The sequence below is a fragment of the Rattus rattus genome, chromosome 2 (assembly GCF_011064425.1).
Source record: "Rattus rattus isolate New Zealand chromosome 2, Rrattus_CSIRO_v1, whole genome shotgun sequence".
Taxonomy (NCBI): Eukaryota; Metazoa; Chordata; class Mammalia; order Rodentia; family Muridae; genus Rattus; species Rattus rattus.
Window position 1 is genome coordinate 55,317,217 of NC_046155.1, and position 26,645 is coordinate 55,343,861.

The 26,645-nt window shown below is 41.2% G+C and overlaps 1 protein-coding gene across 1 annotated transcript; it reads right to left on the reverse strand.

Annotated features, from left to right (window-relative positions):
- Positions 1-1,564: 1,564 nt before the first annotated feature.
- On the reverse strand, positions 1,565-25,099 carry Dennd10 (DENN domain containing 10). The gene is given in 10 exon segments (XM_032892216.1): positions 1,565-2,927; positions 5,161-5,255; positions 6,410-6,517; positions 10,661-10,761; positions 14,824-14,935; positions 15,837-15,985; positions 18,977-19,056; positions 22,117-22,333; positions 24,985-25,054; positions 25,057-25,099. Coding segments are annotated over 10 exon segments (1,149 nt in total). The 3' UTR covers positions 1,565-2,753.
- Between the last annotated feature and the right edge of the window lie 1,546 nt (positions 25,100-26,645).

Sequence of the window (26,645 nt, forward strand, 5' to 3'; positions counted from 1 at the left end):
CTCCCCAGTACCTTCTTCAAGACAGGGTTTCTCTGTGTTGGTCCCAGCTTACATTCTGCTGAGATGATTCTCACACAAGCCGTATCCAAGGCTGTACTACCATTCAGACCCCAACCAGTTGCTACTTGGCAATTTGGATGCCCCACAGGACTTAGCCACGCCTTAACTCAGCTCTCTACTAATATTGGGTAATGGTGACATCATTTACCCAGCTATGGCACTCAACAGGCATAATTTATGTGTTAGGAACTCAAGGCTTCGGGTGCTGCTTCAGCTCAGTGCAGCAGCGCCCCCTGCTGGCATTGCTTTGTGACTTTTTGGCTTGCTCTGGCTGCTCTCTAAATCTTCCCACTTGTGTTGAAGACCAAGTTCTGATCCTTAACACCCTTAGAAAACGTCTTTCTTATTCATCTCTTGTCATCCACTTCTGTGTCCTATAGACCCTAACTTCTGGTTCCTCACATGAGTTTGCGGGTTTTTCTAGTTCTTTACAGAAGCTATTGCTTCTTCTCTGGAGACCTAGAGAGCTCACAGTATTGAGTGAGGTACCCCTTCCACTGTCTCCCATAGAACCCCATTTCTCTTATCAGACCTGCTCCTGGCCACACTACTTCAAGACCTGTTGCCTGGTTCTATTTCCTAGCAGACTGTCTTTAGAGAAGATGCACACACATTTGGTTCCTGCAGTGATATTTCCACATTAACTTCACCAAAGGTGTACCTTTCAGTTTCCCTGTCTACAGGACAGTTACTTCAAAATTTGGTTTTAAAAAATTATCACAGCAGCCCAAAGAGATAAAATTAGAAAAAATGAACTACTAGGTGGCTCAGTGCAGCCATGGGTGGACACTACACAGAATTAAAGGTAGAAGCATGGGCTAGAGAATGGCTCAGCATTAAGGGTGCTTGCTGCTCTTCTAGAGGTTGGGAATTCATTTCCCAGCACCCATGTAGCCAGCTCTCAACTGTCTGTGACTCCAGCTCCATGAGGATCCAGCACCCAAATATGTGGCATATACAAAGACACACATATATACAAATAGGTTTAAAAAAAAGTGTGTGGACAAAATCAGGATAATAAGGAATGTGGCTATATCTATAATCCCAGAACCCAGGAAGTGGGCAGATCTCTAAGAGTTTGAGGCCAGCTTGGTCTATGTAGCAAGTTCCAGACCAAACAAAACTACATAGTGAGATGCTGTCTCAAAAAATAAAAAGTAGGAGCTAGAGAGATGATTCAGCAGTTAAGGACACTAATTCTGGCAAAGGACCCGGGTTTGTTCCTGGCACCCACATAGTGGCTCATAACCATCTATAAGTCCAGCCCCAGGAAAGCCAGTGCCTTCTGACTGCCATGAGCACTAGAAATACAAGTGATGCATGTATATACATTAGGCAAAATACTCATACACATAAATCAAGAAACTACAAGATGGGCAAAGTCTCCATGTGGAAGACTGCCTTACTATATTTAAAGTTTTATCAAAATGTTTCTATTGCATCATAAGTTTGTAATTTTAATGATACCGCAAGATAAGGGAGAAAATGAAAAGACATCAGTCACTTTTTTTATAAAGTGCAAATTTAATCTTCAGTTGTTAGCTCCAGTAAACAACGTATGTCAAGTCCTCCCTGTTTCCACTCAAAGACAAGAAGGAAAGGCTATTTTTTATTTTTACTTAAATGTCTAAGAATAAGGTTAAAAAAAAATCCAACATAAAGTTTTTGCAAACATGTTTCCTGGTAAGGTTTGAATGCTCTGCAACTATACTAAGAAAAGTGGCCTTTCATAAGTAATGTAAGTAGACATAAGGAATGCATAATTGATACATTCATGCTTATTTGGCAATTTTAACATCTCAAATGAAGAGAGAGTAGTAACAGTGTCCTTGATGATGTGGCCAAATCCCTTTACTGCAGTCATTTGAAGACACTGTCTAGTTTTGGCCTCTGCAATTGGTTCTCATGTTCCTTTACCAATATCTGAAAGCATTATTGGGCTGGGGGTTTAATTTGGTGGGAAAGCAATGCCTAGCACATCAAGGCCCCAGGTACTAGCTCCAGCACTGTAAACAAAAACAACCAAGGTACTTTTTCTTAGACATGCTTACATTTAAAAGGGGTTTCTTTGTTGGGGACTGGCCTCTTTTCCAAAGACACTGTAGCAGGAGTGAGTCCAAGAGCACTAATGACTGATGTTTGTTGAGTGCTTATGTCTAGGGCAGTGTAAGGGTTGTTGGAGTTGTCTGCTCAAGTATGAAAAACCTCATAAAATAGGCAAAAATTTCAAAGGCCCCAAAATATTTTCTTTTACAAGAAAGTGCAACTGTAGTATCCCTTGAATGACCTTCTAGACAATTCTGAAGAAAACATAGCAGTTAGGCTCAAAAAGCAAACTCTCTCATGAGGAATTCAAGTTTTTTTTTCTAGAAGAATAAAAAGCAAACTTTCTGAAAACGAGCTTATGTTTATGGCTACAGTGAGACTAAATAGGAATGAACAATGAAGGTTTGCATGTGCTGATCTATGTGGCTCCTACCATTAAGACAGTAATTAAAATTAAAACACTGTACTGATCAAATTGACAGGGAGAAAATCACAATTGTTTTTATGTGCTCTCACCTAAGCTCTCACTATTTGGAAATAAATCATTAAAAATAGAGCATTCCTATAATTCCAATACTGTACATGTCGATGGGTACTAGGAATAAAAGGGAAGTTCTGTAGGGGCCGCAGCAAAATGTTGTGAACTATCAGACCTTCAGCATCTGTTCAGCTGCTGCTAGATGATACAGGAAGTTTTCTGTTGCGGGTGGAAATCGCTTCTGCTTCAGTGCCTCAACATTGAGGACGACCTTCCCCGCGTCTGACGCTTCTGAGAATGGTGCCAGGTGGGTGAAGATTTCTTTTGTTTTTAGGGCAATGTCCTTTAACAGAACAGGAAAATACACAATATGTTAGTATCTAAGAATGTGAATAGTTATTTCCTAAGGTTCTTCCATTAGATTAACTTCATAGATTTTTTTTTTTTTCTTTTTCTTGAGACAAGGTTTCTCTAGCTGTCCTGGAACTCACTCTGTAGAGCAGGCTGGCCTCCAACTCATGACATCTGTCTGCCTCTACCTCCCAAGATTGGGGATTAAAGTCATGCACCACTATATCCATCTCTCATAAATTCTTAAGTCAAAATAACTTAGGAAATCAATGTCACCGATGTGCTTACAATCATTTTAAAACAGAATGCATTGATGCTAAGAATAATCATTATGGGGGCCAGGCATGGTGGCACATGACATCCTAGTGGGAGGTAGAGGCAGGCAGATGTGTTCAAGGCCAATCTGGTCTATGCAGTGAGTTCCAGGCGGCCAGTGCTACACAGTGAACCTTACTTCAAAAGAAGAACTAAGCGTGGTGACTTTTAATCTCAACACTCAGGAGACAGAGACAGGCAGATCCCTGAGTTTGAAGATAGCCAGAACTGCACAGAGAAACAACGTTTTGAAGGGAAAAAAAGGACCCACAGGTCCACGTAAAAGTCAGGTACCAAGCCTGACAATTTTGAGTTGGATCCCTGAGCCCCACATGGTGGAAGGAGAGAATTAAATTCCTGAGAGCTGTCCTCTGACTTCCGTGCATGCAGTGACATGTACTCACATGCACATACACACAAACATAGTAAAACACAATAATTAAAAAAGAAAAGGTACAGGGGTTGGGGATTTAGCTCAGTGGTAGAGCGCTGGGTTTAAACACAAGGCCCGGTTCGGTCCCCAGCTCGAAAAAAAAAAAAAAAAAAAAAAAAAAAAAAAAAAAAGGTACAGCTGCCATGTCATGCTATTGCTAGGCTTTTACCATGCCAACAGGCACCGAGTGCCCAGAACCATCCACTCCTGTCTTCTTGCAGACTCCTGATGACCTGTATCCTACTTCTTCCTCTGAATTTACCTACTCTGGTACTGTGTACATAGAACCATGTACCTGCCACTTTGTGATTGGCTTGTATGGGTAATCACAGCTGTTTCAGGTGCACGAGTGCTACAGCCATATCAGCAGTTCACAGCTCTCTTTTCTGTCCTCGGGCCCTTCTTTCCCCCCTCTCTTCCATGATTCTGTGGGATCTCTGTACCTTATGGAGTGGTGATACAGATGTCCTACTTACGGTTGAACATTCAGTCACTTATTCCTGGCAATCTGAACAGTTTGAGTCTCCACATTAATCACTACCCATTGCAAAATTAAATTAAAAAGCAGGCTCCATGAAGACAAGATTTTTCCCACATTGAATCCACATTGGCCATGGCACTAAGAACACTGAATAGATAGAAAGGTTCAGGAAGAAATGTGTCAGATGGGACCTGGTGAGCAAGTAGAGCCTAGTTTTCATAGATGCTCCCATAGTTGCATAGATGAAGATGAGCCTAGGTTCTGAGATGGAGCCCAGACTGGGAGTGTATTCCTCAGTAGAGAGTTAGGAACAGGCAAAAGAACAATGAAGAGACTGGAGTAGCCTCAGGTCAGGAAAGGGGCTTTGGAAAAACTGAGGAAATAAAAGCCATTTGCCCTCCTAAGCTGGTGAGGGCAGAGGACAGGCTGCCAAACGAGTGCATCTGGGCTAACCTCCCCAGACGAGTTGGTTCTCAGATTTCAAAAGTGGAGACTTGATTCCCAAGTTACTATTTTGGGCTAGAGATATGGCTCACTGATTTAGAGCACTGACTACTTTTCCAGAGGTCATGAATTCAAATCTCAGCAACCACATGGTGGCTCACAACCATCTGTAATGAGATCTGATGCCCTCTTCTGGTGCGTCTGAAGACAACTACGGTATATTTATATATAATTAATAAATCTTTAAAAACAAACAAAAAACAAAGTTACTGTCTTACTATTTGTTCCTCCATGGCAATTCCTGTAGCAGATGAAATGTACTGGTGGCCCTCAAAGACATTCCAGCCCACTCAGTGGTTAAAATTCTCACCCCTGGGGTCGGTTAGCCTCAGTACTAGCCCCTGTAATGACGTACCCCCAACCCCAACCACCACCATCTTGGCCACTACAAACACTAATGCCAGCTGGCCTGTCAACTGACACTTCCTCTGCAGCGATGCCCTGAGAATCAAGAAGCTGCTGAAGGGTTTCATAAGGCAGATCAAGGGTTACCTGTATAACCTGGCTGTCTGACTTCTCTGGGTCTTCTGCAGACTGCACAATTAGTTGACCAATCTCTTTATGCAGTTTGCCCATTGTCATGGCCTCTGATCAAAGCAGAAAGAATGTTATATGAAGACTTAGAAAATTACACAATAAAAAACAAAACAAGCCATTCAACTGAAAATCTGAACTTTCCAAAAGGCAAAGGATACCCCCCAAGTTTCCATTTTATTCACAACCCAACTGTAACAGCAGGATAGAAGGTGTGCTCACCAATGCCAAACCAGATTCCCCTTCACATCTGCCTGATAAGCAGTGAAAACTGACCACAAGTGAGCTGGGACTTACAGGAAAAACCTGACTGTCTTGTCCAAGCCTTTACAGCTGAGAACCTAAGTGACACATGCCTTTAATCCTAGCATTCTGAAGGCAGAGGAGGGCTGATCTGTGTTGTAGGTCAGTTTGGTCTACATAATGAATTCTAGTATAGCTAGGACTATGGAAGACAGACTCTGTCACAAAAATCAAGTACACTTTTCTGGCACGAAGGTTGTGAATGAGCTTCCTGCACAGGCCCTCGAGTGCCAGCAAAGCATATGTTCAGATCCTTGGAAATATGCAAAGGAAACCAACTCGGGTCACATCAATTACAGATGGTGCTCCTGCTGTCCGGAAGACAAACACAAAGTTACGTGTCTCACTGCAAGGGACACTATTCAGATGGTGCTCACTGGAATAAGGGTGTTCTGCAGATCACAGCAGAAAGCAGCCAGTGCTACCCTTCCTGGCTCTAGCCATAGTCATTTTTTTTTTTAAATCCCTTTAGTGTTACGAGAGGTAATATTTCCTGTGGTTGGGCTCGACTTTCTACATGTTTGAAATTTTAAAACAAGTGTCAAAGATCAATTCTGGTTTACTCATTTGAAGTTTAGATAAAACCCACACAGCATCAGACTTAAACACAGGGTCCTAACAGTCAGCATTCAGCGGCTCCCACCTTTGGGAACTGGTAAGAGACCACATAAAAGCTATGAACAGCAGTCCCACCTGGCTTTCTAACACATGCAGGCCTACAGAATTAATCATATTTTCTGGTCACTGAGAAATTCCTCCAGCTCCAACAGATGCCAAGCAGGCTCTCAAATACTGACTTTAGGGAGGGAGGCAGCACAAAACACACAGCTGCTTGTCTTGTACCTCATGTCAATACTGAAACAGAGAATAAAACAGAAAAGTCAGAATAAAACAGGAAAGTCACCTTTTGCAAGTGGAGCGATGGTGATCTCACTGTCTGCCAGATTCACGAACACGTCGTAGAGGTCTGGTCTGTTGCTCACCTCCAAATCTACAAAGCCAGCAATGTAGCCTGCATTGCAAATTGATCAAATTACTGGGGCAGGAAGAAATCATGTGGTGAAGGTCTCAGAAGGAGACTGCTGTTCACTGACTGCTGTTCTTGGAGGTTTCCTATTACTCAGAAACATTAGTTACATCAGTGGCACTCAGCGGCTGCTATATTTTTGTCAGATGCCTGAAGGAACACACATGGCTCAAAATGTTTTAAAATTTAAGTTCAATGTCAATGAATAGGCTAAAGTAAAGTGTTTACCTTTTGGTCAGTGCTATTTAGGCCAAGACTGTAAGTAGGTAACTCTTTAAAAAGCCCATCCCCAGCTGGGCAGTGGTGGTGCATACATTTACTCCCAGCACTCATGAGGGAGAGTTCAAGGCCAGCCTGGTCTACAGAGTAAATTCTAGGATAGTCAATGCCACACAGATAAACTCTGTGGGGGGCAGGAGGGCAGGGAGGCAGGGAGGGAGGAAGGAAAGAAGGAAGGAGAAAGGGAAGGTGGAAAGAAGGAAGGGAGGTAGGAAAGAAAGAAGCCTATACCTATGTTCTTTGTGTGTGTGTGTGTGTGTGTGTGTGTGTGTGTGTGTGTGTGTCTTTGAGTGTTCTCTCTTTTTCTCTTAATCTTCATGTACAAAACACATTGAAAATATCTTTTTACAAAAAAAATCAAACTCTGGTTTAAAAACAAAAAGAATGTTAAAAAGCAACATAGACTCAACCATTGTCTTTGTTTCTGATCTTGTCTGGAGGGAAGCCACAACCTCGTGCCTTGGCTGTCAGGACAAGGGTCATCCCCGAGTGCTATCAGATAACTGCTAACGGAGTCAGCAGACTTGGCTGTTTAGGGAAACAGTTCCCACACACTGGTTATTTCAGAGAGCAAGTTAATTATAAAAACATTAAGCTTTTATTGTTTTACAGTGCTGGTTACTAAGCTGGGGCCCTCATACATGCTAGGCAAAGTGGTTGAATCTCAGTCATACCCTTAGCACTGTTTTGTTTTATTCCTGGGGACTAATTTACCACTGCTAACATTTTATGTTCTCAAGTAAAGAAAGCAAAAATGTTAGCAACAAAAGCAAAACCTGCTACTGAAAGCCAGACCCCAATAAACCACATGACAAATATGAAGCCTAATGGGATAGGCACTGACGACTGAAAATGAAATTATTCAATAAATGCCCTGGATCCAAGTGATTATTCATATAAAAATGAGAATAGGGACAAGATTATATTTAAATGGTGCAGTATATTCAGTTCTCAGCACGAAAAAGTGAATGGCCAAATAAACAAAAAACAAACAAAACAACAAAGAGACTAAAGGACTGAAAAACACATCCATCCCCCCACCCTCTCTCTCTCTCTCCTCTCTCAAAAACAAAACCCAAAACACTAAAGGCTAGAGAGATGGTTCGGCAGTTAGAGCACTGGAATTAGATTCCCAAGAACCCACATGGTGGCTTAAAACCATCTGTAACTCCAATTCCAAGCCTCCAATGGCACTAAGCACACAAGTGGTTCACAGACATACATATAGGCAAAACACTCATATTTTAAATAATAAATCTTTCAAAAAGGAAATTAGGTTCCAAAATCAAGACACTATATATAAAAATAATCCCAGGCATATTAAAGAACTAGATGGAAAAGAAAAAAAAACATTAAGAATGCATAGGTGGGACTGAAGAGATGGCTCAGTGGTTAAGAGCACTGACTGCTCTTCCAGAGGTCCTGAGTTCAATTCCCAGCAACCACATGGAGCCATCTGTAATGGGATCTGATGCCCTCTTCTGGTGCATCTGAAGATAGCTACAGTGTACTCATATACATAAAGCAAAGAAATAAATCTTAAAATAAAAAGAATGCATAGGTGACTCTCTGTTCTGTACATGGGAAAAGGTTTTTCTGAAACAAAATATAAGATACTAAAACCAAAGACTTCTAATAAATTCCTATGAATTAGATTAAGAATTTATGGAGCCAGAGATGTGCCTCAGTAGATAAAGGTGCTTGTTGCCAAGCCTAATGACCTAAGTTTGATTCCCAGACATATACAGTGAAAGAAGAAAATCAACTGATACAAGGTGTCCTCTGACCTCCAGCCCTGTGACAAGGCAAGCATGCAACTGAACCACCACCAACAATTGTGCACACGCGTGCCCACATGTGCGCGCGCGCGTGCACACACACACACACACACACACTCATACACACACATACACAAACACAAATGTGTACACTATAAGAAAGCCCCCTCCCCAACCCCCACTATAGAGAAAACATATACAAAACACATGTAGACATGTTTACCCTCACCAGGAATCAGAAAAACTCAAGTTATAACTTTAACAAATGCTCTTGTAAACTCCAAGCTAACAAACATTTCAATCTATCAGCAGCAAGAACAGTTAACAAAGAAAAGTAACAAAATCTCCCCTGTGCTGCTACAGAGAAGGCAAACTGGAATAATCTTTGAGGGGCACACTTGGCATTAGCCAGTGACTTGAGTTAAACCAGAAAATCCAGTACACAGTTTTTAATGAAAAGTCTTACATATATATACTGAGAGATATATAAGGATATTTGAAGCACCATTGCTTTAAAAATAGTTAACTATGGCCAGGTGATGACACACCCTTTAATCCCAGCACTTGGGAGGCAGAGGCAGGTGGATCTCCGAGTTCAAAGCCACCCTAGTCTACAGAACAAGTTCCAGGACAGCTGGGCTACACAGAAACACCTTGTCTCCAAAAACAAAGACAGAAAAAAAAACCCTATGGGCTAGAGAGATCGCTCAGTTAATAAAGGTGACTGCCACCAAAGCCTGATGACCTGAGTTCAATCCATGGGAGCCCCATGGTTGAAGAAAAGAACCAATAAAGACACCCACAAGTTGTCCCTGATTCCATGCATATGGAATGGCACACATATACCTACACATGTATATATATACACACACCTACACATATATATATACACACACTTACATATATATACACATACACACCTACACATATATACACACACATACACCTAAACATATATACACACATACACTTATACACACATATATACACACACATTCACCTACACATATACACACACAAAATAAATAAAAATAATGTTTTAAAAAGTGATGAGAATGTCATTCTGTGCACTCCAACACAAATGGAGAATGAACAGAACTATAGACATCCACATAAACACGGATGAATCTCACAAAAATATTAAATGCTAGACAGAAAAGTACCAGGCCATAAAAGACTTCATCTTCTTTTTTTTTTTTTTCGGAGCTGGGGACCAAACCCAGGGCCTTGGGCTTGCTAGGCAAGCGCTCTACCTCTGAGCTAAATCCCCAACCAAGACTTCATCTTCTGCATCTATGCCCTGAGCATGGAGATGCATGTTTATATGGGAGTATGCATATGCCACGGCACACATGTAGAGGTCAAAGACAATCTCTGGGAGTCGGTTCTTTCCTTCTGCCATGTGGGATTCAGAAATCAAACTCAAGCCATCACACTTGGGGGTTAGTGCTTTTACCAGCTGATCATCTCATTGGCCCTAAAAGAATATTTAATGGCATAAAAATGCAGGGTATAATAGCTTAAATTAAAAAAGAAGTCTGTAGGGGTTGGGGATTTAGCTCAGTGGTAGAGCGCTTGCCTAGCAACCGCAAGGCCCTGGGTTCGGTCCCCAGCTCTGGAAAAAAAAAAAAAAAAAGAAGTCTGTAGAAAATTAGTAATTGTAGAAAATTAGTCTGTAGCTATGCGTAATAAAATTATTTTCATATCTTACCATATATGTATAATAGTATACTTAATGACTATGATTTTGAGAAAAAAACATGGAGAGGCTCAAAATAAAATCTAAGCATTCAAGACCAAATTAACTAATTAACTTAGGGCTAGGATAGTGGCAGTGGCTTTGCTTATCATGCCTGAAGCCCTGGACTCAATTTCTAATAACAGGGGGAAAGAGTAAAAATGCTAAGTTTTGTGCATTTTCTCACAACTTTTAAATGGAAAAAAAAATCAGTATAATTCCCAAAAAATTGTTTTATTATTCATTTTACCAATATGTATACATCCCACCCACACAAACGCATACACTAAATATGCATAAGCAGTCTTTCCTTCCCTGGATGTTTTCATGTACCTGTGCACATCTGTAGGCCTTCCAGTTCCTCAGCATGAAGGTGCATGTAAGAATGCAGTATGGACCAATCCTGTCGATGCCACACCAGGGCAGGCAGAGTCCTAAGGAATAAAGGCAAACACTATACAGTTATACAGTTATACAGTTGCTAGCCTTGGACACTTGCCTGCTCCTTCTCTCAAAAGAAAACTTTCAGGGTGAAGTTCTGTGGATGGCTAGTCAGGAACAGAGGAGAAACCAAGCCTTAAATGTACTAATACCTCTGGACCTGACAATAAAGCAATGCCTGGATGTATGTCCATGTAAGTATGTGAGTGTTTTGAGACAGGGTATTGTACCCTGGCTGGCTAAGAACTCACTATGTAGCCCAAGCTGGCTTCAAACTCATGACAATCCTCCTGCCATAGCCTCCAAAGTTCTAGGATTACAAGTATATGCCACCAAACCCAGAGAAGGCCACATTTTAAATTACCTCTTGGAACTGATTGGCCACAAAAAACTCAAGGCGAATGTGATGATTTGTATGTGCTTGGCATACGAAGTGGCACTATTTGGAAGTGTGGCCTTGTTGGAATAGGTGTGTGTCACTGTGGGCTTTAATAGGACCCTAGTCCTAGCTACCTAGAAGCCAGTATTCTGCTAGCAGCCTTCAGATGAAGATGTAGAACTCTCAGCTCCTTCTGCACCAGGCCTGCCTGGATGCTGCCATGCTCCTACCTTGATGATAATGAACTGAACCTCTGAACCTATAAGCCAGCCCCAATTAAATGTCCTTTATAAGACTTGCATTGGTCATGGTATCTGTTCACAGCATACCCTAAGACAGTGAAGTTTCCAAAGATCTACACAGAGTGATGATCATTAAGTTTTCTTCCAGATACAGACTACCAACTACTAGACACATATTTGGGGTCCAAACTATTTCCAGCAAGACAGTTTTCTGAAGTCTCCTATTTATAATTACAATTCTAGTCAAACTTGCAAAATGTGTTGTTTGTTTTCAAACACAGGTGTAAACAGATATACTTGTAGCAGGGGACTGGAGAGATAGTTCAGCAGTTAAAAGTACTGACTGGGGCTAGAGAGATGGCTCAGAGGTTAAGAGCACTGACTGCTCTTCCAGAAGTCCTGAGTTCAATTCCCAGCAACCACATGGTGGCTCACAACCATCAGTAATGGGGATCTGATACCCTCTTCTGGTGTGTCTGAAGACAGCTACAGTGTACTCATATACATAAAGCAAATAAATAAATCTTTTTAAAAAAGAGAGAGAGTACTGGCTGTTCTTCCAGAGAACTAAGGTTTAATTCCCAGTACCCATTAAGGGCTCACAACCATGTATGACTCCAATCCCAGTAGATCCAATGCCCTCCTCTGGCCTCTCTAGGAATTGGGCACACACTTGCTGCACAGACATACAGGGAGGCAAACCACTCATATGTTTAAAATAAATAAACAAAAATTAAAATAATAATGATGCAGGAATGTATGAGGAACTCATGTGTGGGGCTTCAGGAAACACCTCAGAAGCAAGGATATTCTAGTTTAAGAAGAATGACGTAGATGGGAAAGTGATGAAGTAAGGCCAAACAGAGGGAACAGGTAACTATGCTGGCCTTCTCACCTCAGACAGGACAAACGGCCCAAAGATGATCATTTTAAAGCAGGCATATAGGGAGAGGCACTTGTAAAGCACATTATATAAATTATTCCCGGGATGGAAAACAAGTTGACCAGCTCTGTATTACAATCCTTGTTTTACAGATAAAATGATGGAGGCTCAGAACAGCCAGTATCTTTTATAGCCACGAGCTAACAAGTTTCTGTGTCACGATTTTAACCCAGGACTTTTGGCCTATAGAGCCTTTTCTCCTTTTCATAATCTCACCACTTGGCCTCTGCCTCATTTTTTCTCTTTCATAAAACGTAAGACTGCTACTTCCTGGCATTTTTATCATGAATAAGAATAATAATTTAAGGTGTCCTATTTATTCCCATTTAATAAACCCAAGACAAGTGCCAATTCTTTTTGCTTTTAAAATGGATTTAAAGGGGTTGGGGATTTAGCTAAGTGGTAGACCACTTGCCTAGCATGCGCAAGGCCCTGGGTTCGGTCCTCAGCACCAAAAAAAAAAAAAAAAGAAAAGAAAAAAAAATGGATTTAAAAATGATTTCGCAAACAAAAATTCTACTCTCCAAACCCCATCTACCACTAACAATGAGAGTAAAACAATAAGAGTAACCAAAGAAAGAATTTATTGGGGTTGGGATTTGGCTCAGTGGTAGGCGCTTACCTAGGGCGCAAGGTCCTGGTTCGGTCCCCAGCCCGGCAAAAAAAAAAAAAAAAAAAAAAATTAAAAAAAAAAAAAAAAAAAGAATTTATTTAAAACTGTAAATGAAGCCCCATTAGATAAAGTTTATTGATACAGCCATGTTAACTCCATGGCATACATGTTATGCTAGGCAACCGAATAACTGGCACGGAAACAACATGGTTCACAAGCCTAAAATATACTAAAATATACTTCAGACACATACACACACACACACACACACACACACACATTTAATTTTAATTCACTTAATTGTATGTGTACAGGTGTTCTGTCTGAGTTCATTTCTGTGCAACACATGTATGTGTGCCTGGAGTTACAGATAGTTGATAGCTACTATGTGGGTTCTGGGACTCAAACTCAGATCTGCTGGAAGAACAGCCAGTGCTCTTAACCACTAATCCCATATCTCCAGTCCCAAGCTGGCGTCTTCTTTTCTTCCTTCCTTCCTTCTCTCCTTCCTTCCTTCCTTCCTTCCTTCCTTCCTTCCTTCCTTCTTTCCTTCCTTTCTTTATATTTATTTAATGTATGAATGCTCTGCTGCATATACACCCACATGCCAGAAGAGGGCATCAAATTCCCCTGTAGATGATTGTGAATTGAACTCAGGACCTCTGGAAGAGCAGCCAGTGCTCTTAACCACTGAGCTATTGAGCCATCTCTCCAGCACTGGTGTTTTCTTTCAAACAAAAATTTTCTAACTCATTGTATCTGCCAAAGAAATAGTTATAATCAACATTCCTTTGGGTTTTTGGTTTTTAAGTCTTATTTATTTTATGTAAATGAGTGCTCTAGCTGCATGTATACAAAGATGTCAGAATAGGGCATCAGAACTCATTATAGATGGTTGTAAGCCACCTTGTGGTTGCTGGGAATTGAATTCAGAACCTCTGGAAGAGCAGCCAGTGCTCTCAACTACTGGGACATCTCTTAGCACCCAGTATTCCTTTAGGAATGTGTGCACACAACGCTCCAACACACATACATATATACACCAAGTGTTGAGTACAGCTTCTCTCCCCTTAGATGCTCTAGACTACCTATGCACATCTGCAGGCCTCTTTTTCTTTTCTGTTTGTTGTTGTTGTTGTTGTTGTTGTTATTGTTGTTGTTGTGTAGTCCTGGTTGTCATGGAATTCACTCTATAGATCAGGCTAGCCTAAAACTCAGGGATCCACCTGCCTCTATCTCCTGAGAGCAGCCTCTGCCTTCCAAGTGCCTTATTTCCAAAGTTAAATAAGAATCTTTCCTGGATGGCCTGGAGAGATGGCTCAGAGGTTAAGAGCACTGTCTGTTCTTCCTGAGGTCCTGAGTTCAATTCCCAGCAACCACATGGTGGCTCACAACCATCTAAAATGAGATCTGGCACCCTCTCCTGGTTTATAGGTATACATGTGGACAGAATGCTATATTCATAATAAATAAATCTTTAAAAAAAGAAAAGACTCTTTCCTGGGCTGGAGAGGTGGCTCCGTGGTTAAGAGGACTGACTGCTCTCACAGAAGTCCTGAGTTACATTCCCAGAAATCACATGGTAGCTTACAACCATCTGTAATGGGATCAGATACCCTTTTCTGGTGTGTCTGAAGACAGCGATAGTGTATTCATATACATAAAATAAGTAAATAAAAAGAAGAAAATGAGAAAAAGAACCTTTCCAAACTCAGTGATCAGGAACTATTAGCTCTAAAGTAAATCACAAAGATGGTATTTTACTCAGACTAACCTATCTTCTTTTTATCCAGCATGTAAGAGAACACAGCATACAGTAGCATCTAGTCTCTCCAACTGTTAGGAAAGCTTACACTTTTTAATAATTAATGAGAGTACCTGGTGAACTCCTGAACAGCTTCTATTTTGGGGTGATAGACAACAATTCGTTTTTTCAGCATCAACGCTGTGTGTAAGATAATAGTTTCCATTCCAAATTGAGATACAATGTCTTAAAATAAAAAGATAACATTACATTAAATACATAATGGCATAAAGTTTTCAATAAATACAGTTCTTGTCATATAAATACAAAATTATCTTGAATACACCAGATACATCTAGGCAAATGCTGTTAAGTGTAGGCACACTTCATTTGGTGGATGGTATGTGTATTCACACGTGTTTACCAGATCTATATCATAGCTGCCAGCAATGCCCCATGGGGACTCTGTGCTGGATGAACAGATGAAACCAGACTCCTAAAGAAGTGCAACAGGGGTTGGGGATTTAGCTCAATGGTAGAGCGCTTGCCTAGCAAGCGCAAGGCCCTGAGTTAGGTCCCCAGCTCCAAAAAAAAAAAAAAAAAAAAAAAAAAAAAAAAAAAAGAAAGTTGTTTAGAAAGTCTTTCAGAATACTCATATTAAAAAAAAAAAAGTGCAACAAATAACACAAAGGAGAACACGTGTTTTTCAGTGTCATAAGAACATCTTAAAGAACACCCAACCTCAACCCCACGCTCAGGAACCACTCAAGACAGCAACTGGGAAGCAGTGGGCAAGCTTAAAGGACGGGAAGGATGTGAGGCAGCCCCACCTTCAGAGGACCCCAAGATCGGTGGCTTCTCTCAGGGTTACAGACTGTGCCTGAGGCTGGAATTCTCTAAGGAAGAGCTAATGACTAGGATATGAGGAAATAAAAACTGTGCAAGTCAGTGGAGACTGCGAGCCATGAATTTAGCTAAAAGAACATTTCTGTAAGGGACACAATGTGGAGAAGACTGTCACAAGATACGTTTTCCTTTGACGAATTCTACGTCACTAAGAGGTGATGTACTCTCCTGTGTGAAAAATGAAGGCGATGGCTTGGAGCCTTTGTTGTTGGCCAGGATTTTCCTTCTCTTTCTTTCTCACCTTTGATGGAGCCGGCGAGGTACGCCTTTCGACCATCAAAGTCTCTGCTAAGGAAGGAGCCGTTTTCTTCACTCTGGCAGATCCCCTTGGTGAGAACTGCAATGTAACTCTCCATCATTTTAACTGGACTTCCATATTTCAAATATATTCTGTAAGAAAGGACAAAAAAGTGGCAATGTTTTTTAATGAAGTATGAGTAATATGGAGAAAGGCACCAAGGGTAGACACTGGTATTTTCTAGATTATAAAGTGACCTGGCAGCATTTCCAAATATATAAACCAGCCCAAGCATTTCTTCTCTAAGTTACTCTGAAATACAACACTTGACAGATGTGGACCATGTCTCTGAGGAATGCTCTTCCCTGCCATCAGGTGTAGTCCCTACACAGGGGATTTAACAGTGGCTTCCCAAGGATGTGTTACTCCCAGGAATATTGCATTCTCATTTCTTTTTATGACTTATGCTCATAACTGGTGTTCTCACGCAACTCTGTTTTATTGCCTCGACTTCCTTTGACAAGGAGTTCAAGGTGTTGTTCACAGAGAAAGCAGTAATTAGCTATAGAACCTATGCTTATTAGGTAACTACATTTAAATGATTAAGAAATCCAGGGTCTTTAAAGTTTTCAGTGATAAATTCACACATCTATCATCAAGTTAAAGACTTCCAAAAAATGCTGACAGGAAGCCAGCTGCATTCATACAGCCCAAGTGAAGTCTCTTCCCCTTCAAATCCCTTCCTGTGAACAACTAAGACTACTTCTCTTTTACTTACAGACACTGATCCATTTGTTTGTTTAGAGACAATGTCTCTCTGTATACTACTCCAGCTACCCTGGAACTTGCCATCTAGACCAGACTGGCCTCAGACTCATGAGAGATCCACTTGCCTCTGCCTCCTGGGTGCTGGGATTAAAGGCCTAAGCCACTGTGTGTGTGGCTTAGAGCTACATTTTGCTTGAGAAACTTGACTGAGGCTATACTTCAGTAGTCAGGAGTGGGCCTAGCCTGCCTGAAGCCCCGAATTTGATCGGCAGCACTGAGGAATGAAAAAAGAGATTACTGGGCATACTTGGGCCTTTCAGAACCTGATGTAATAGAAAACGGAGAAAATTAAACTGAAAACTGATTTTTATATCTGACTACTTGAAAATCATAGTTATTGTAGATTAACTGAAAAAAAATCTAGTTTTGGGGCTGGGATTTAGCTCAGTGGTAGAGCGCTTACCTAGGAAGCGCAAGGCCCTGGGTTGGTCCCCAGCTCCGAAAAAGAACAAAAAAAAAAAAAAAAAAAAAAATCTAGTTTTACTGATCCCTAAATGCTTACTATTTCAAGCTACAAATTGAGAAAAAGGTGGAGAGCAATAAATATTGTGAGCTAGGTATGGCCACCAACCCACTAATTTAAACAAAAGCTTATACAAGAGGATGTTACAGGGGTTATGTGAACTGGGCCTGGAGAAGAGACAGGAGGGAGTCTTGAATTTTATTGTAGATTCCTCTACATCACCGATACTTTTTAAAAAAGATTTACATATTTTTCTTTTATATGCATAGATGTTTTGCCTGTGGATATTGGATCTTCTGGAGCTGGAATTACAGACAGTTGTGAGCTGCCATGTAGGTGCTAGGGACTATGGAAGAGCAGCACTGTGCCATCTCTCCAGCCCTATAATTGGTACTTTTTTATTATGTGCTTCTTAATAAAAAAATGTCAACATAATGAACAGAAATCAACTATAGTAATGAAGAAGTCAAACATAAGATTCGGTGAGATGACAACCCTAGGCCATGAGAGTCCGAAAAGAACGACCCCCTTGAAAAGACTGTGGGAGAACCACACAGTGTGACCCAGAGGATCACGTTCAGACAGGAACACTCAGGCCTGCCATACTTGGTGTGTACAGCAGATTCCAGGTGTGCACAAAACCCCACTAGCCAAAGGGACTAGGAGATGCCACCCAGAACCTGAAGCCTTTGTGAGTGGCCTCTGCTCTACGTCACAGGAAACACATCCGCCTGATTCACTCCTCAGAAATAAATGTAAACTTCTCTACACTTATCTCACCATCATGAAAAAGTATTTGTCCATGACTGTACAAAGACATCAGACACATGTGAGGCTAAGGATGTGGAAGCAGGAAGCATAGGGACAGAGGAAGTGGCTGGCAGCCTCCGAGTCACTCTGTCTCCTGCCCTGTGACGGGGAAGAGCGTGCAGAATGCACTGGACGTCTTCTCAGCTTTCTGAAGCGGAAGTGGTATCTGAAGAAACACTGCCCTCTGAACTCCAAAATCACTCCTGTTCAGTCCAGCTGAGTAACTGTGCCTGACTAGGGAGGTCAGATGCAATGGGAGGGTCAAGCTTTTTAGAAAACACCTCTTCAGTTTTCAGTTTAAGACGCTGGACTTCAACCCTTCTACCAATAACATCACCTATGTCAGTGCCACAAGAACAGCAGCTGCTTCTGTTCCACAGAGAGCCATTTGCCTGGAGTTTAGCTTTCCACAGCAAGCCTTATAGTATGGCTAGTTACATAAACAGTGAAACCTCTCTTTATTAAAATACAATCTGACTGACATTCTTAGGTAATCGAGTTTACTTTTTCAATCTTTGCTTTATTGTGCATGTGTATGGGGTACATATGTATAAAGACAAAAAAAGCAACCACTTATTAGGTTTACAGTAGGAAAAACAATTCCCTTCAGCTCTCTAGGGAAGTACTGGATGAGAGAGCTGAACCATAGGACATTTAAAATTGAATGTTAGCTAGTGATACTAGTGAAAAAACAGGAAAGCTACAACGTTGGAAGAGGAATTATTAGAAAGCCAATGTCCCTAAAATATAAGAAAGATTAGAACAGATCAAAAGTGGCAAACAATCTGAGATGCCCAAGAACTACAAAAGCTGGACAAATTGCTGCTTCTTCTCCCCTGGCCCATTTCCCAAAATCATAGGATAAACCCACAAAACAAAGAGAAAGTCTCACTCTGTAGATCAGACTCTGCAAAGCCAAAATGGATCAAGTCAGGTAGACTGAAGGCTGAACTTGTTTCCTTTATGTAGACATTTGCTGGGTCACTACTAAATGAGATCTTTGTTTTGGTGAATTAGCATTTAACATAGTTTTCATACAGACCTACACAATATCCTAGTGAAGGCGGCATATTTCTCTGGGTTAAAATCTTTGGCGGTCAGAACAATAGAAAAATGAGTCACCTGTCCAAAAGAAACAAACAAACAAAAGCACAGTTTTTAAAGATACCAAATAGAATTCAATAGATACTTGCTATAACAGATTAATTGTACTAATGTATTCTAACGAACCTCTTGGACACAATGTAGCTATATTAGAAAGACCAAAATGACAAGTCTTCACTTGCTTCTCTATCCTTGTTTTATTTTGGGACAGTTTTGCTATGTAGCACATGTTGGTTTCAAACTTGAGACCTTTAGCCTCAGCCTTCTAAGACATTGGGATTCTATGCGTGTAACCCATGTTGGTCTCAATCGAGCACTTTAGCCTCAGCCTTCTAACACGTTGGGATTCTATGTGTATGCCAATGTGCTCTCTTGAAAAACATGTATTTTAAACTATTTCTAAACCCTATTGTTTTTAAAATCTGAAACACTATTGTGATATGAATGCTGCTGTAATCCAAAACATGAGCTACATCCACTTCAGGCTGTATCAAGATTGTTTTCAGAAAGAAATGAAGGAGGTAGAGTGATGGCTTAGCAGTTAAAGCATTTGCTACTCTTGCAGAGGACCCAAGTTTGAGTCCCAGTACCCACAGAGCAACCCACAACTGCTTTTAACTCTATCACCTCCAGTGAGTCTGATGCCCTCTTCTGGCCTCTAGAGACATCTGGGCTCACATGATCCTGTATGCACACAAATAAAAGTAAAAATAAAATTTGGGGGAAAAAAAACCAACAAACCCACCAAACTGAATATAAGTGGTTCATGCCATCACAATCTATAATGGAGGCACTTGGGAAGTAAAGACAGAAGGATCAAGAGTTTAAAGCAGTGCTGGAGTGATAGCTCAGCAGTTTAGACATTGACTGCTCTTCCAGAGGTCCCAAGTTCAATTCCCAGCAACCATGTGGTGGCTCACAACCATCTGTAGTGGGATCTGATGCCCTGATGCCCTCTTCTGGTATGTCTGATGACAGCTACAGTGTAGTCATATAAATAAATAAACCTTAAAAAAAAAAGTTTAAAAGTAAGCCTCAGCTATATAGTGAACATGAGACCAGTCTCAGCTATAAAAGACCCTGTCTCAAAACAAACTATTAAAGAGAAAAAGAACTTACTGAATAACACCCAAAGATCTTATAAGATCTTATAATATATTGGAACTTCCAAACTTACATTTTCTAAGAACCCTATAACTGTTTCTAAATGGTTTTCCTAGTTTATACTTGGAAAAGTTAATGCTATTCTTTGTACTTTGGACATACATCACGTCACATGGTCCCATTATGTCAAAAGTTAACCCTGAAAAGTGAAAAGAGGCACCCCAGGTACCTCAGGGGCTTGTTTCCTTATTCATTCATCCTCTTGGAAAACTCTGCTTACTTTAAGTTAGAAACCACATAATTTAGCCGGCCAGTGGTATTGTATGCTTTTGATCCTAGCACTGGGGAGACTGAGGCAGGTGGATCTCTGAGTTTGAGGCCAGCCTGGTCGACAGAAAGATTTCCAGTACAACCAGGGATATACAGAGAATCCTTGTCTGGGAAAAAAAAGATAAAAAGAAACTCATAACATATTCACAAAGTCACACTGATACTTAACTACTATAGTAAACACAGTAATAAAAACATAATTATGAAAGGATTTTCTTAGTAATCACTTTAAGTTCATAATGTATCTTTATCATCTACAAGTAAATTAAAAAATTCTTAACTCTACCAAGAATAATTATATCCTTTAAAACAGTTTTTAAGGAGCTGAAGAGGTGGTTCAGTACTTAAGAACACTGACTACTCTTCCAGAGGACCTGGGTCCTACATCCAGAATCCACATGGTTATACATGACTGTTTCTAATTCTAACCCCAGGAGATCCAACATCTACTTATGATTTTTTTTGCAGGCAGTAGACACACATATATTTATACAGACATACATTCATGCAAAACACCTTTACATATAAAAATAAATTTTAAAAAGTTAAAAAGTTTTTGACTAGCTCTTCCCTTTTGCAGCCATTGCTGTAGCACAACCGCTAAAATAAGAACTGCGAATGGTATTTCAATGCACCTTCTCATATTCGGAGGAAGATCGTGTCTTCTCCTCTTTCTAAAAGCTAAGGTAGAAGTATAATGTTAGTCTATGCTCATTCAAAAGGATAATGAAGTTTAGGTTGTTCGAGGACACTCAAAGGCCAGCAGATGGCAAAGTGGTCCAAGTGTACAGGAAGAAATATGTCATCTACACTGAATGAGTGCATCGAGGAAAGGCTGGGCTTTTGGCATGACTGTCCATGTGGGCATCCACCTCAGCAAGGTGGGCATCACCACACTAAAGCTGGACGAGGAGATCCAGGGAAGGAAAGCCAAGTCCTGACAGGTAGGAAAGGAGAAAGGCAAAGACAGGAAAGAAACAACCAAGAAGATACAGAAGCAGAACATTTCATATACGGACTTCATCAAAGACTGCTTAAGTTAAAAAAAAAGGGGGGGAGGGGTGGTTGACTAGCCTGGAATGCATTATGTAGTAAAGGCTGGTCTTGAACTTTGCAATCCTAATGCCTGAACCTCCTAAGAGTTGGGATTACAGGCATGTGCTATCACTTACAGCTTCTAAAATAGTTTTGTGTTTTTGAAACAGGTCTTACTATTTATATAGTATAGGCTAGCCTGGGACTCCCTATAGAAACCAGGCTGGTCTCAAACTCATGGCGATCTACCTGCCTCCCAAGTGCTGGGATTAAAGGTGTATTACACCCATACCCAGCCCTAAAACAGTTTTCAATTATAGAAAACATTTCTTGCTTTTATGGCTTTGAAACTGCCTTATATCTCTAGTCTGTGTAACTGTAACTGTGATAAAGATATATATATATATATACTGTTCAGCATACAACTAACCACAGTCTTCATACAATGAATGGAATGTTAAAGGGAATTATTTCAGTGAAAACAGGATTTAATGTTTTCAAATGTGTATCAGACAGAATCTAAAGCTTATATTCTTAAATCTTTTTAGATATTTTGGTTTGTTTGTTTTGGTTTTGGTTGTTTGTTTTTCAACCTTGAAGCAGTCATACCTTTTTCAAAACTGAAGAATCTGGAACTTCAACTGTAGTGACATAAAACCATGTTCTTCTGTACTGACCAAAGACAAAAGGGTGGAGAAGTTTGTTTTCATCAGTTAGGCAGCATTTTCGGAGCAGCAGATTCCTTAGTGAGGCTGTCGTGGAAGGATAACACCACACCCACAGAACTTCTCCATTAGTGTCCTTTTCTATGGTGGAAAGATGGTCACTGTGAGAATGTCAAACAGCAGCAAGGAAGTGAATTGATTGGTTACTCAGAAACATTTTGTGGAATCAGTTCTAACACCCCACTTCACAAAACAACCCAGATCACGAAACCCAAAAGTCCTATGGGCTCATGATTTGCATCTTCTTAGTTGTTTTTGATTGTTAGCGCCCAAGCTGGTCACATGATATGGTCAAAGAGGACCTTGACCTCCTAATTCTAGTTCCTAAGACTTGACATTCCAAGGTATCATGTAATCTCATGATAATGTAAACATGGCACCCCATCATTTTGTTTTTGGGGTACCTAACCAAAGCAAGTAAAAGTGCTTGCTAACCATGATGTGCTGTGTTTGCCAAAGTCAAAGGAGAGAACTGGCTCCCAAAAACTGTCCTCAGACCTCCATGTGGGCAAGCCTGCCACATGTTCACATGCACAAATAGATAATTAAATGTGTAATGAAAAACCAGCCTTAGATATTGGGTAAGATTCTCTATCATCTCTCACAAAATGTTTAGTGACTTATGTTTATATGCAACTGGAAGAATCTTTAAAAAAAATACATAGCAAAGAGTTGTTAGAGGGGAAAAATGGAGAGGTCTAGGTATATAGGCAGAACCATTGGAAGCTTTAAGTTTGATCCTTAATCCCTTTCCCCAGCAATGAAGGAGATGGTGAAACTTTCTTTAATTCATTTTATACATACGGTATAGATATTTAAATTTCACATTTTTCTCATTGCTGGAGACTAAACCCAATGCAACTTAAGTGCTAAGCAAGAGCTCTACCACTCCACCAAACTTTTAGAATAACAATAATAAAAGCTATCCAAGGGCTGGAGAGATGGCTCAGTGGTTAAGAGCACCCACTGCTCTTCCAGAGGTCCTGAGTTCAAATCCCAGCAACCACATGGTGGCTGACAACCATCTGTAATGAGATCTGATGTCCTCTTCTGGAGTGTCTGAAGACAGCTACAGTGTACTCATCATATACAAAATAAATAAATAAATCTTTAAAAAAATAAATAAAAGCTATCCAATCATGTACTTTTCTCATCAAAATAAATACCTCAATTTAAAAATAAAGAAAGAATTTGAGGGCCTGGCTCAGTCCCCAAAGTGGTTGATATCTATAGATTTGTGTCACTATGCTTCTAATAACCCTTTACTTAAAAAAAAAAAACAAAACACCTTTTTTTTTTTAAGACAGGATTTCCCTGTGTAACCCTGGCTTTCCTGAAACTTTCATGCATAGACCAGGCTGCCCTTAAACTCAGATATCCACCTGCTGCCTGCCTCCCAAGTGCTGAGGCTAAAAGCAGGCCATCAACACTTAGCTTAGAAATAAATATTCTTTAAGTGCACAGAAGAATAAAATCTAGGAAAAAAAAGAAAATTAAAAACTAAAGAGCTGTTGAGCAGATAAATATGTTGGGTTTTTTTTTGTTTTTGTTTTTGTTTTTGTTTGTTTTGTTGGGACAGTTTTTCTGTGTAGCCCTGGTTGTCCTAGAACTCTATAGGCCAGGCTGGCTTTGAACTCAGATATCTACCTGCCTCTGCCTACTGAGTGCTAAGATTAAAGGCATGCACCACCCCCTGGCCATTTGTAAGTCATCTTTATCTTCACAGTTTAATTCAACCTTAATTCTGAAGTGCTGACAGGTCCAAGATGCCTGAGGTACTTAGGTTTTGTTTTCAAGCAGCTTAAAAATCACATTAGAAATGAATGCAAGGGAACTAAAGATAGCTCTGCAGTTAAGAGCACCGGCTGTTCTTCAAGGGTACTGGGTCCGTTGTCCAGCACCTACATGGCAGTTTACAAATGGCTCTAGGTCCAGAGGATCTGATGATCTCTTCTGACCTCCCCTGGGAAACCAGGCATGCACAAGGTGCACAAACATACAGTCAGGCACACATTCACACCAATTTTTTTTTTTAATTTTAAAGAAAAAGTGAATACAGGATAAAGACACCCATTTGAGCTCCTGAAAAATAATTACAGCAGTTATTTGGTAAGCCTAAGCAACGCGATTGCACTCTGCAAGGAAGAATGGTGTCCTGTGTATATTAGAACCTCAGAAGAGACTATTCAAAGGAATTCATAAAGGTTCATTCATTCGTGCAGTGCGGTGCTGTCACCTGCCACCTGCTTGGGCTTCACAAGGCTCGCACATAGTTTGGAATGTACAAAGATGCCTATGAATTTCCTCCCTACGAATTCCTATTAACTAGCCAGGGTCCCACATGTGACCATGAAAGAACTCAAGGAACATCTGGATCAACAGAAACAAAGTTCTCCACGGTAGGAGTGGAGGCTCGGGGGTTACCCTGCACGGGTTCCAACATCGGTTCCGCCACTTCCTGGCACGTCCTCTCAATGGCACCCGGGACTCCCGGGGTGTCATACTCCCGGGAGCCGCAAACAAGCGCAGCCCGGCCCTGGCTCTCCAACCCCATAGCCCCAAAGCGGGCCGTCAGCGGGAGTATCGGGCCCCGCCCGCCCGCCCGCCCGCAGGCCCCACGTCAGCCCCGGAGCTGAAGAGGCCAAAGTCCTCAGCCCAAATCTAGATCCTCCCTGGAGGGGCAGCCCGGGAGATCCCAGAACCCAAGCGGAGCTGCGGCATGGCCTGGCGGACAGAGAGCCTGCGTCCTCACCGATCAGCCCGACTCCGAGCATCAGCTGGGTGTCCATTGCTACAACTGCAGCCATCTTCCGCCGCTTCCCCGGCTCCGCACTGCAGGTCCCGCCCCTGCTCTTGACCACGCCCATACCCAAGTCGCGTCCCTTCCGGCAGGCGCAGCAGGCCCTACAGGTGCCGTCCCAGGCTTCCCTCTCCTGGCCAAACTTACTTCTTGCAGCCCTTCAATACTTAGGTCCTTGTTCCTTCACAGGGACATATCTAAACCCTCGGTTTGTCTAGTATCTTAAAGATGGAGTGTCCGATCACTGGTTCATTACAAAAACAAATAATTGGAGATCTAATATGTAAGTGTTGCTGCTCTGAAGGGAAAGGCTTCCCCTACAGAAGTGTTATTTCCCCAATCTAAGTGCAGCAGCTCTGCTCTGGCAGGGTATGATGTTCCCAGCTTTATCTGCTCCGAGAGGTATCCTGGCAATCCTTTGGAGCCTCCAATCCCGGGAGTCAAGGAGTAAAAAGTCACATCACACAACAAACCTCATATGAGAGATTTATGTGGGGGGAGGGGCTGAATCCAGGAGGATGTCTGCCTCTATTCAGTAGGAAACTGAGTAAAAGGCAGGGTTCATATAGGGTGTCTTGGGAGGCTGAGCTTTCCAGGGTGGAGATTGGTAGGATTTCAAATTTAGGGCCAGCTCGGGGATTAGTGGGAATCTGTTTCTTGGCCCCCGTCTTAGGCTAGGGGTCAAGTCAGGGTCAGAGTGTTCTTTTCAAGGCCCCTTTTACCCTACATAATATGTGTTGGGAATGCTCAACTTCCTAAAGTCATGATCTTGAAAGCCAGGATTTCACTCAATACATTAATTTGGAGGGTGTGGAGGCCAAGAATGTTATAGTTAAAATATTGAATTCATTGATAATAAGAATGCTCTAGGATGTTACAGGATATTTGATCACACTATGAGCCCCAAGATTGTGTTATTTACTGGAAAAAAAAAACCAAAAACCTGTTTCTAATTGTGGTATGGCTCAACCCTTAACATACACCTTTAATCTCTCAGGCTGGAATTCAGGCACACCCTTAGTACACATCTTTATTTATTTTTTTTAAAGACTTATTTCATTTATTCCATGTATGTAAGTACACTGTTGCTGTCTTCAGACACACCTGAAGGGGACATTGGATCCCATTATGGATGGCTGTGAGCCACCATGTGGTTGCTGGGATTTGAACTCAGGACCTCTGGAAGAGCAGTCAGTGCTCTTAACCGCTGAGCCATCTCTCCAGCCCCAGTACACATCTTTAATCCTAAACAATGAAGGTAAAGTTAGTTTGTAGAAGGAAGCACCTATGTTTGGAAGTGTATCATTTCACTTTTTCTGTAATATAAATATAATAAATAAATAAATCTTTAAAGAGTTGCCATAGTCATGGTGTCTCTTCACAGGAATAGAAAACCCTAAAACAGCCCCCAAAGCTCATATGTTGAAGACTTGATCCCCAGTTGATGGTGTTTCTAAGAGGTGGCAGAAACTGAGGGTGGGGCTAGAGAAAGAAAGACTTTATTGGGGGTGTGTGGTTTTTTTTTTTTTTAAAGATGTATTCTATTTATAAGTACACGTAGCTGTCAGACACACCAGAAGAGGGCATGGGATCCTCATTACAAATGTCTTGTG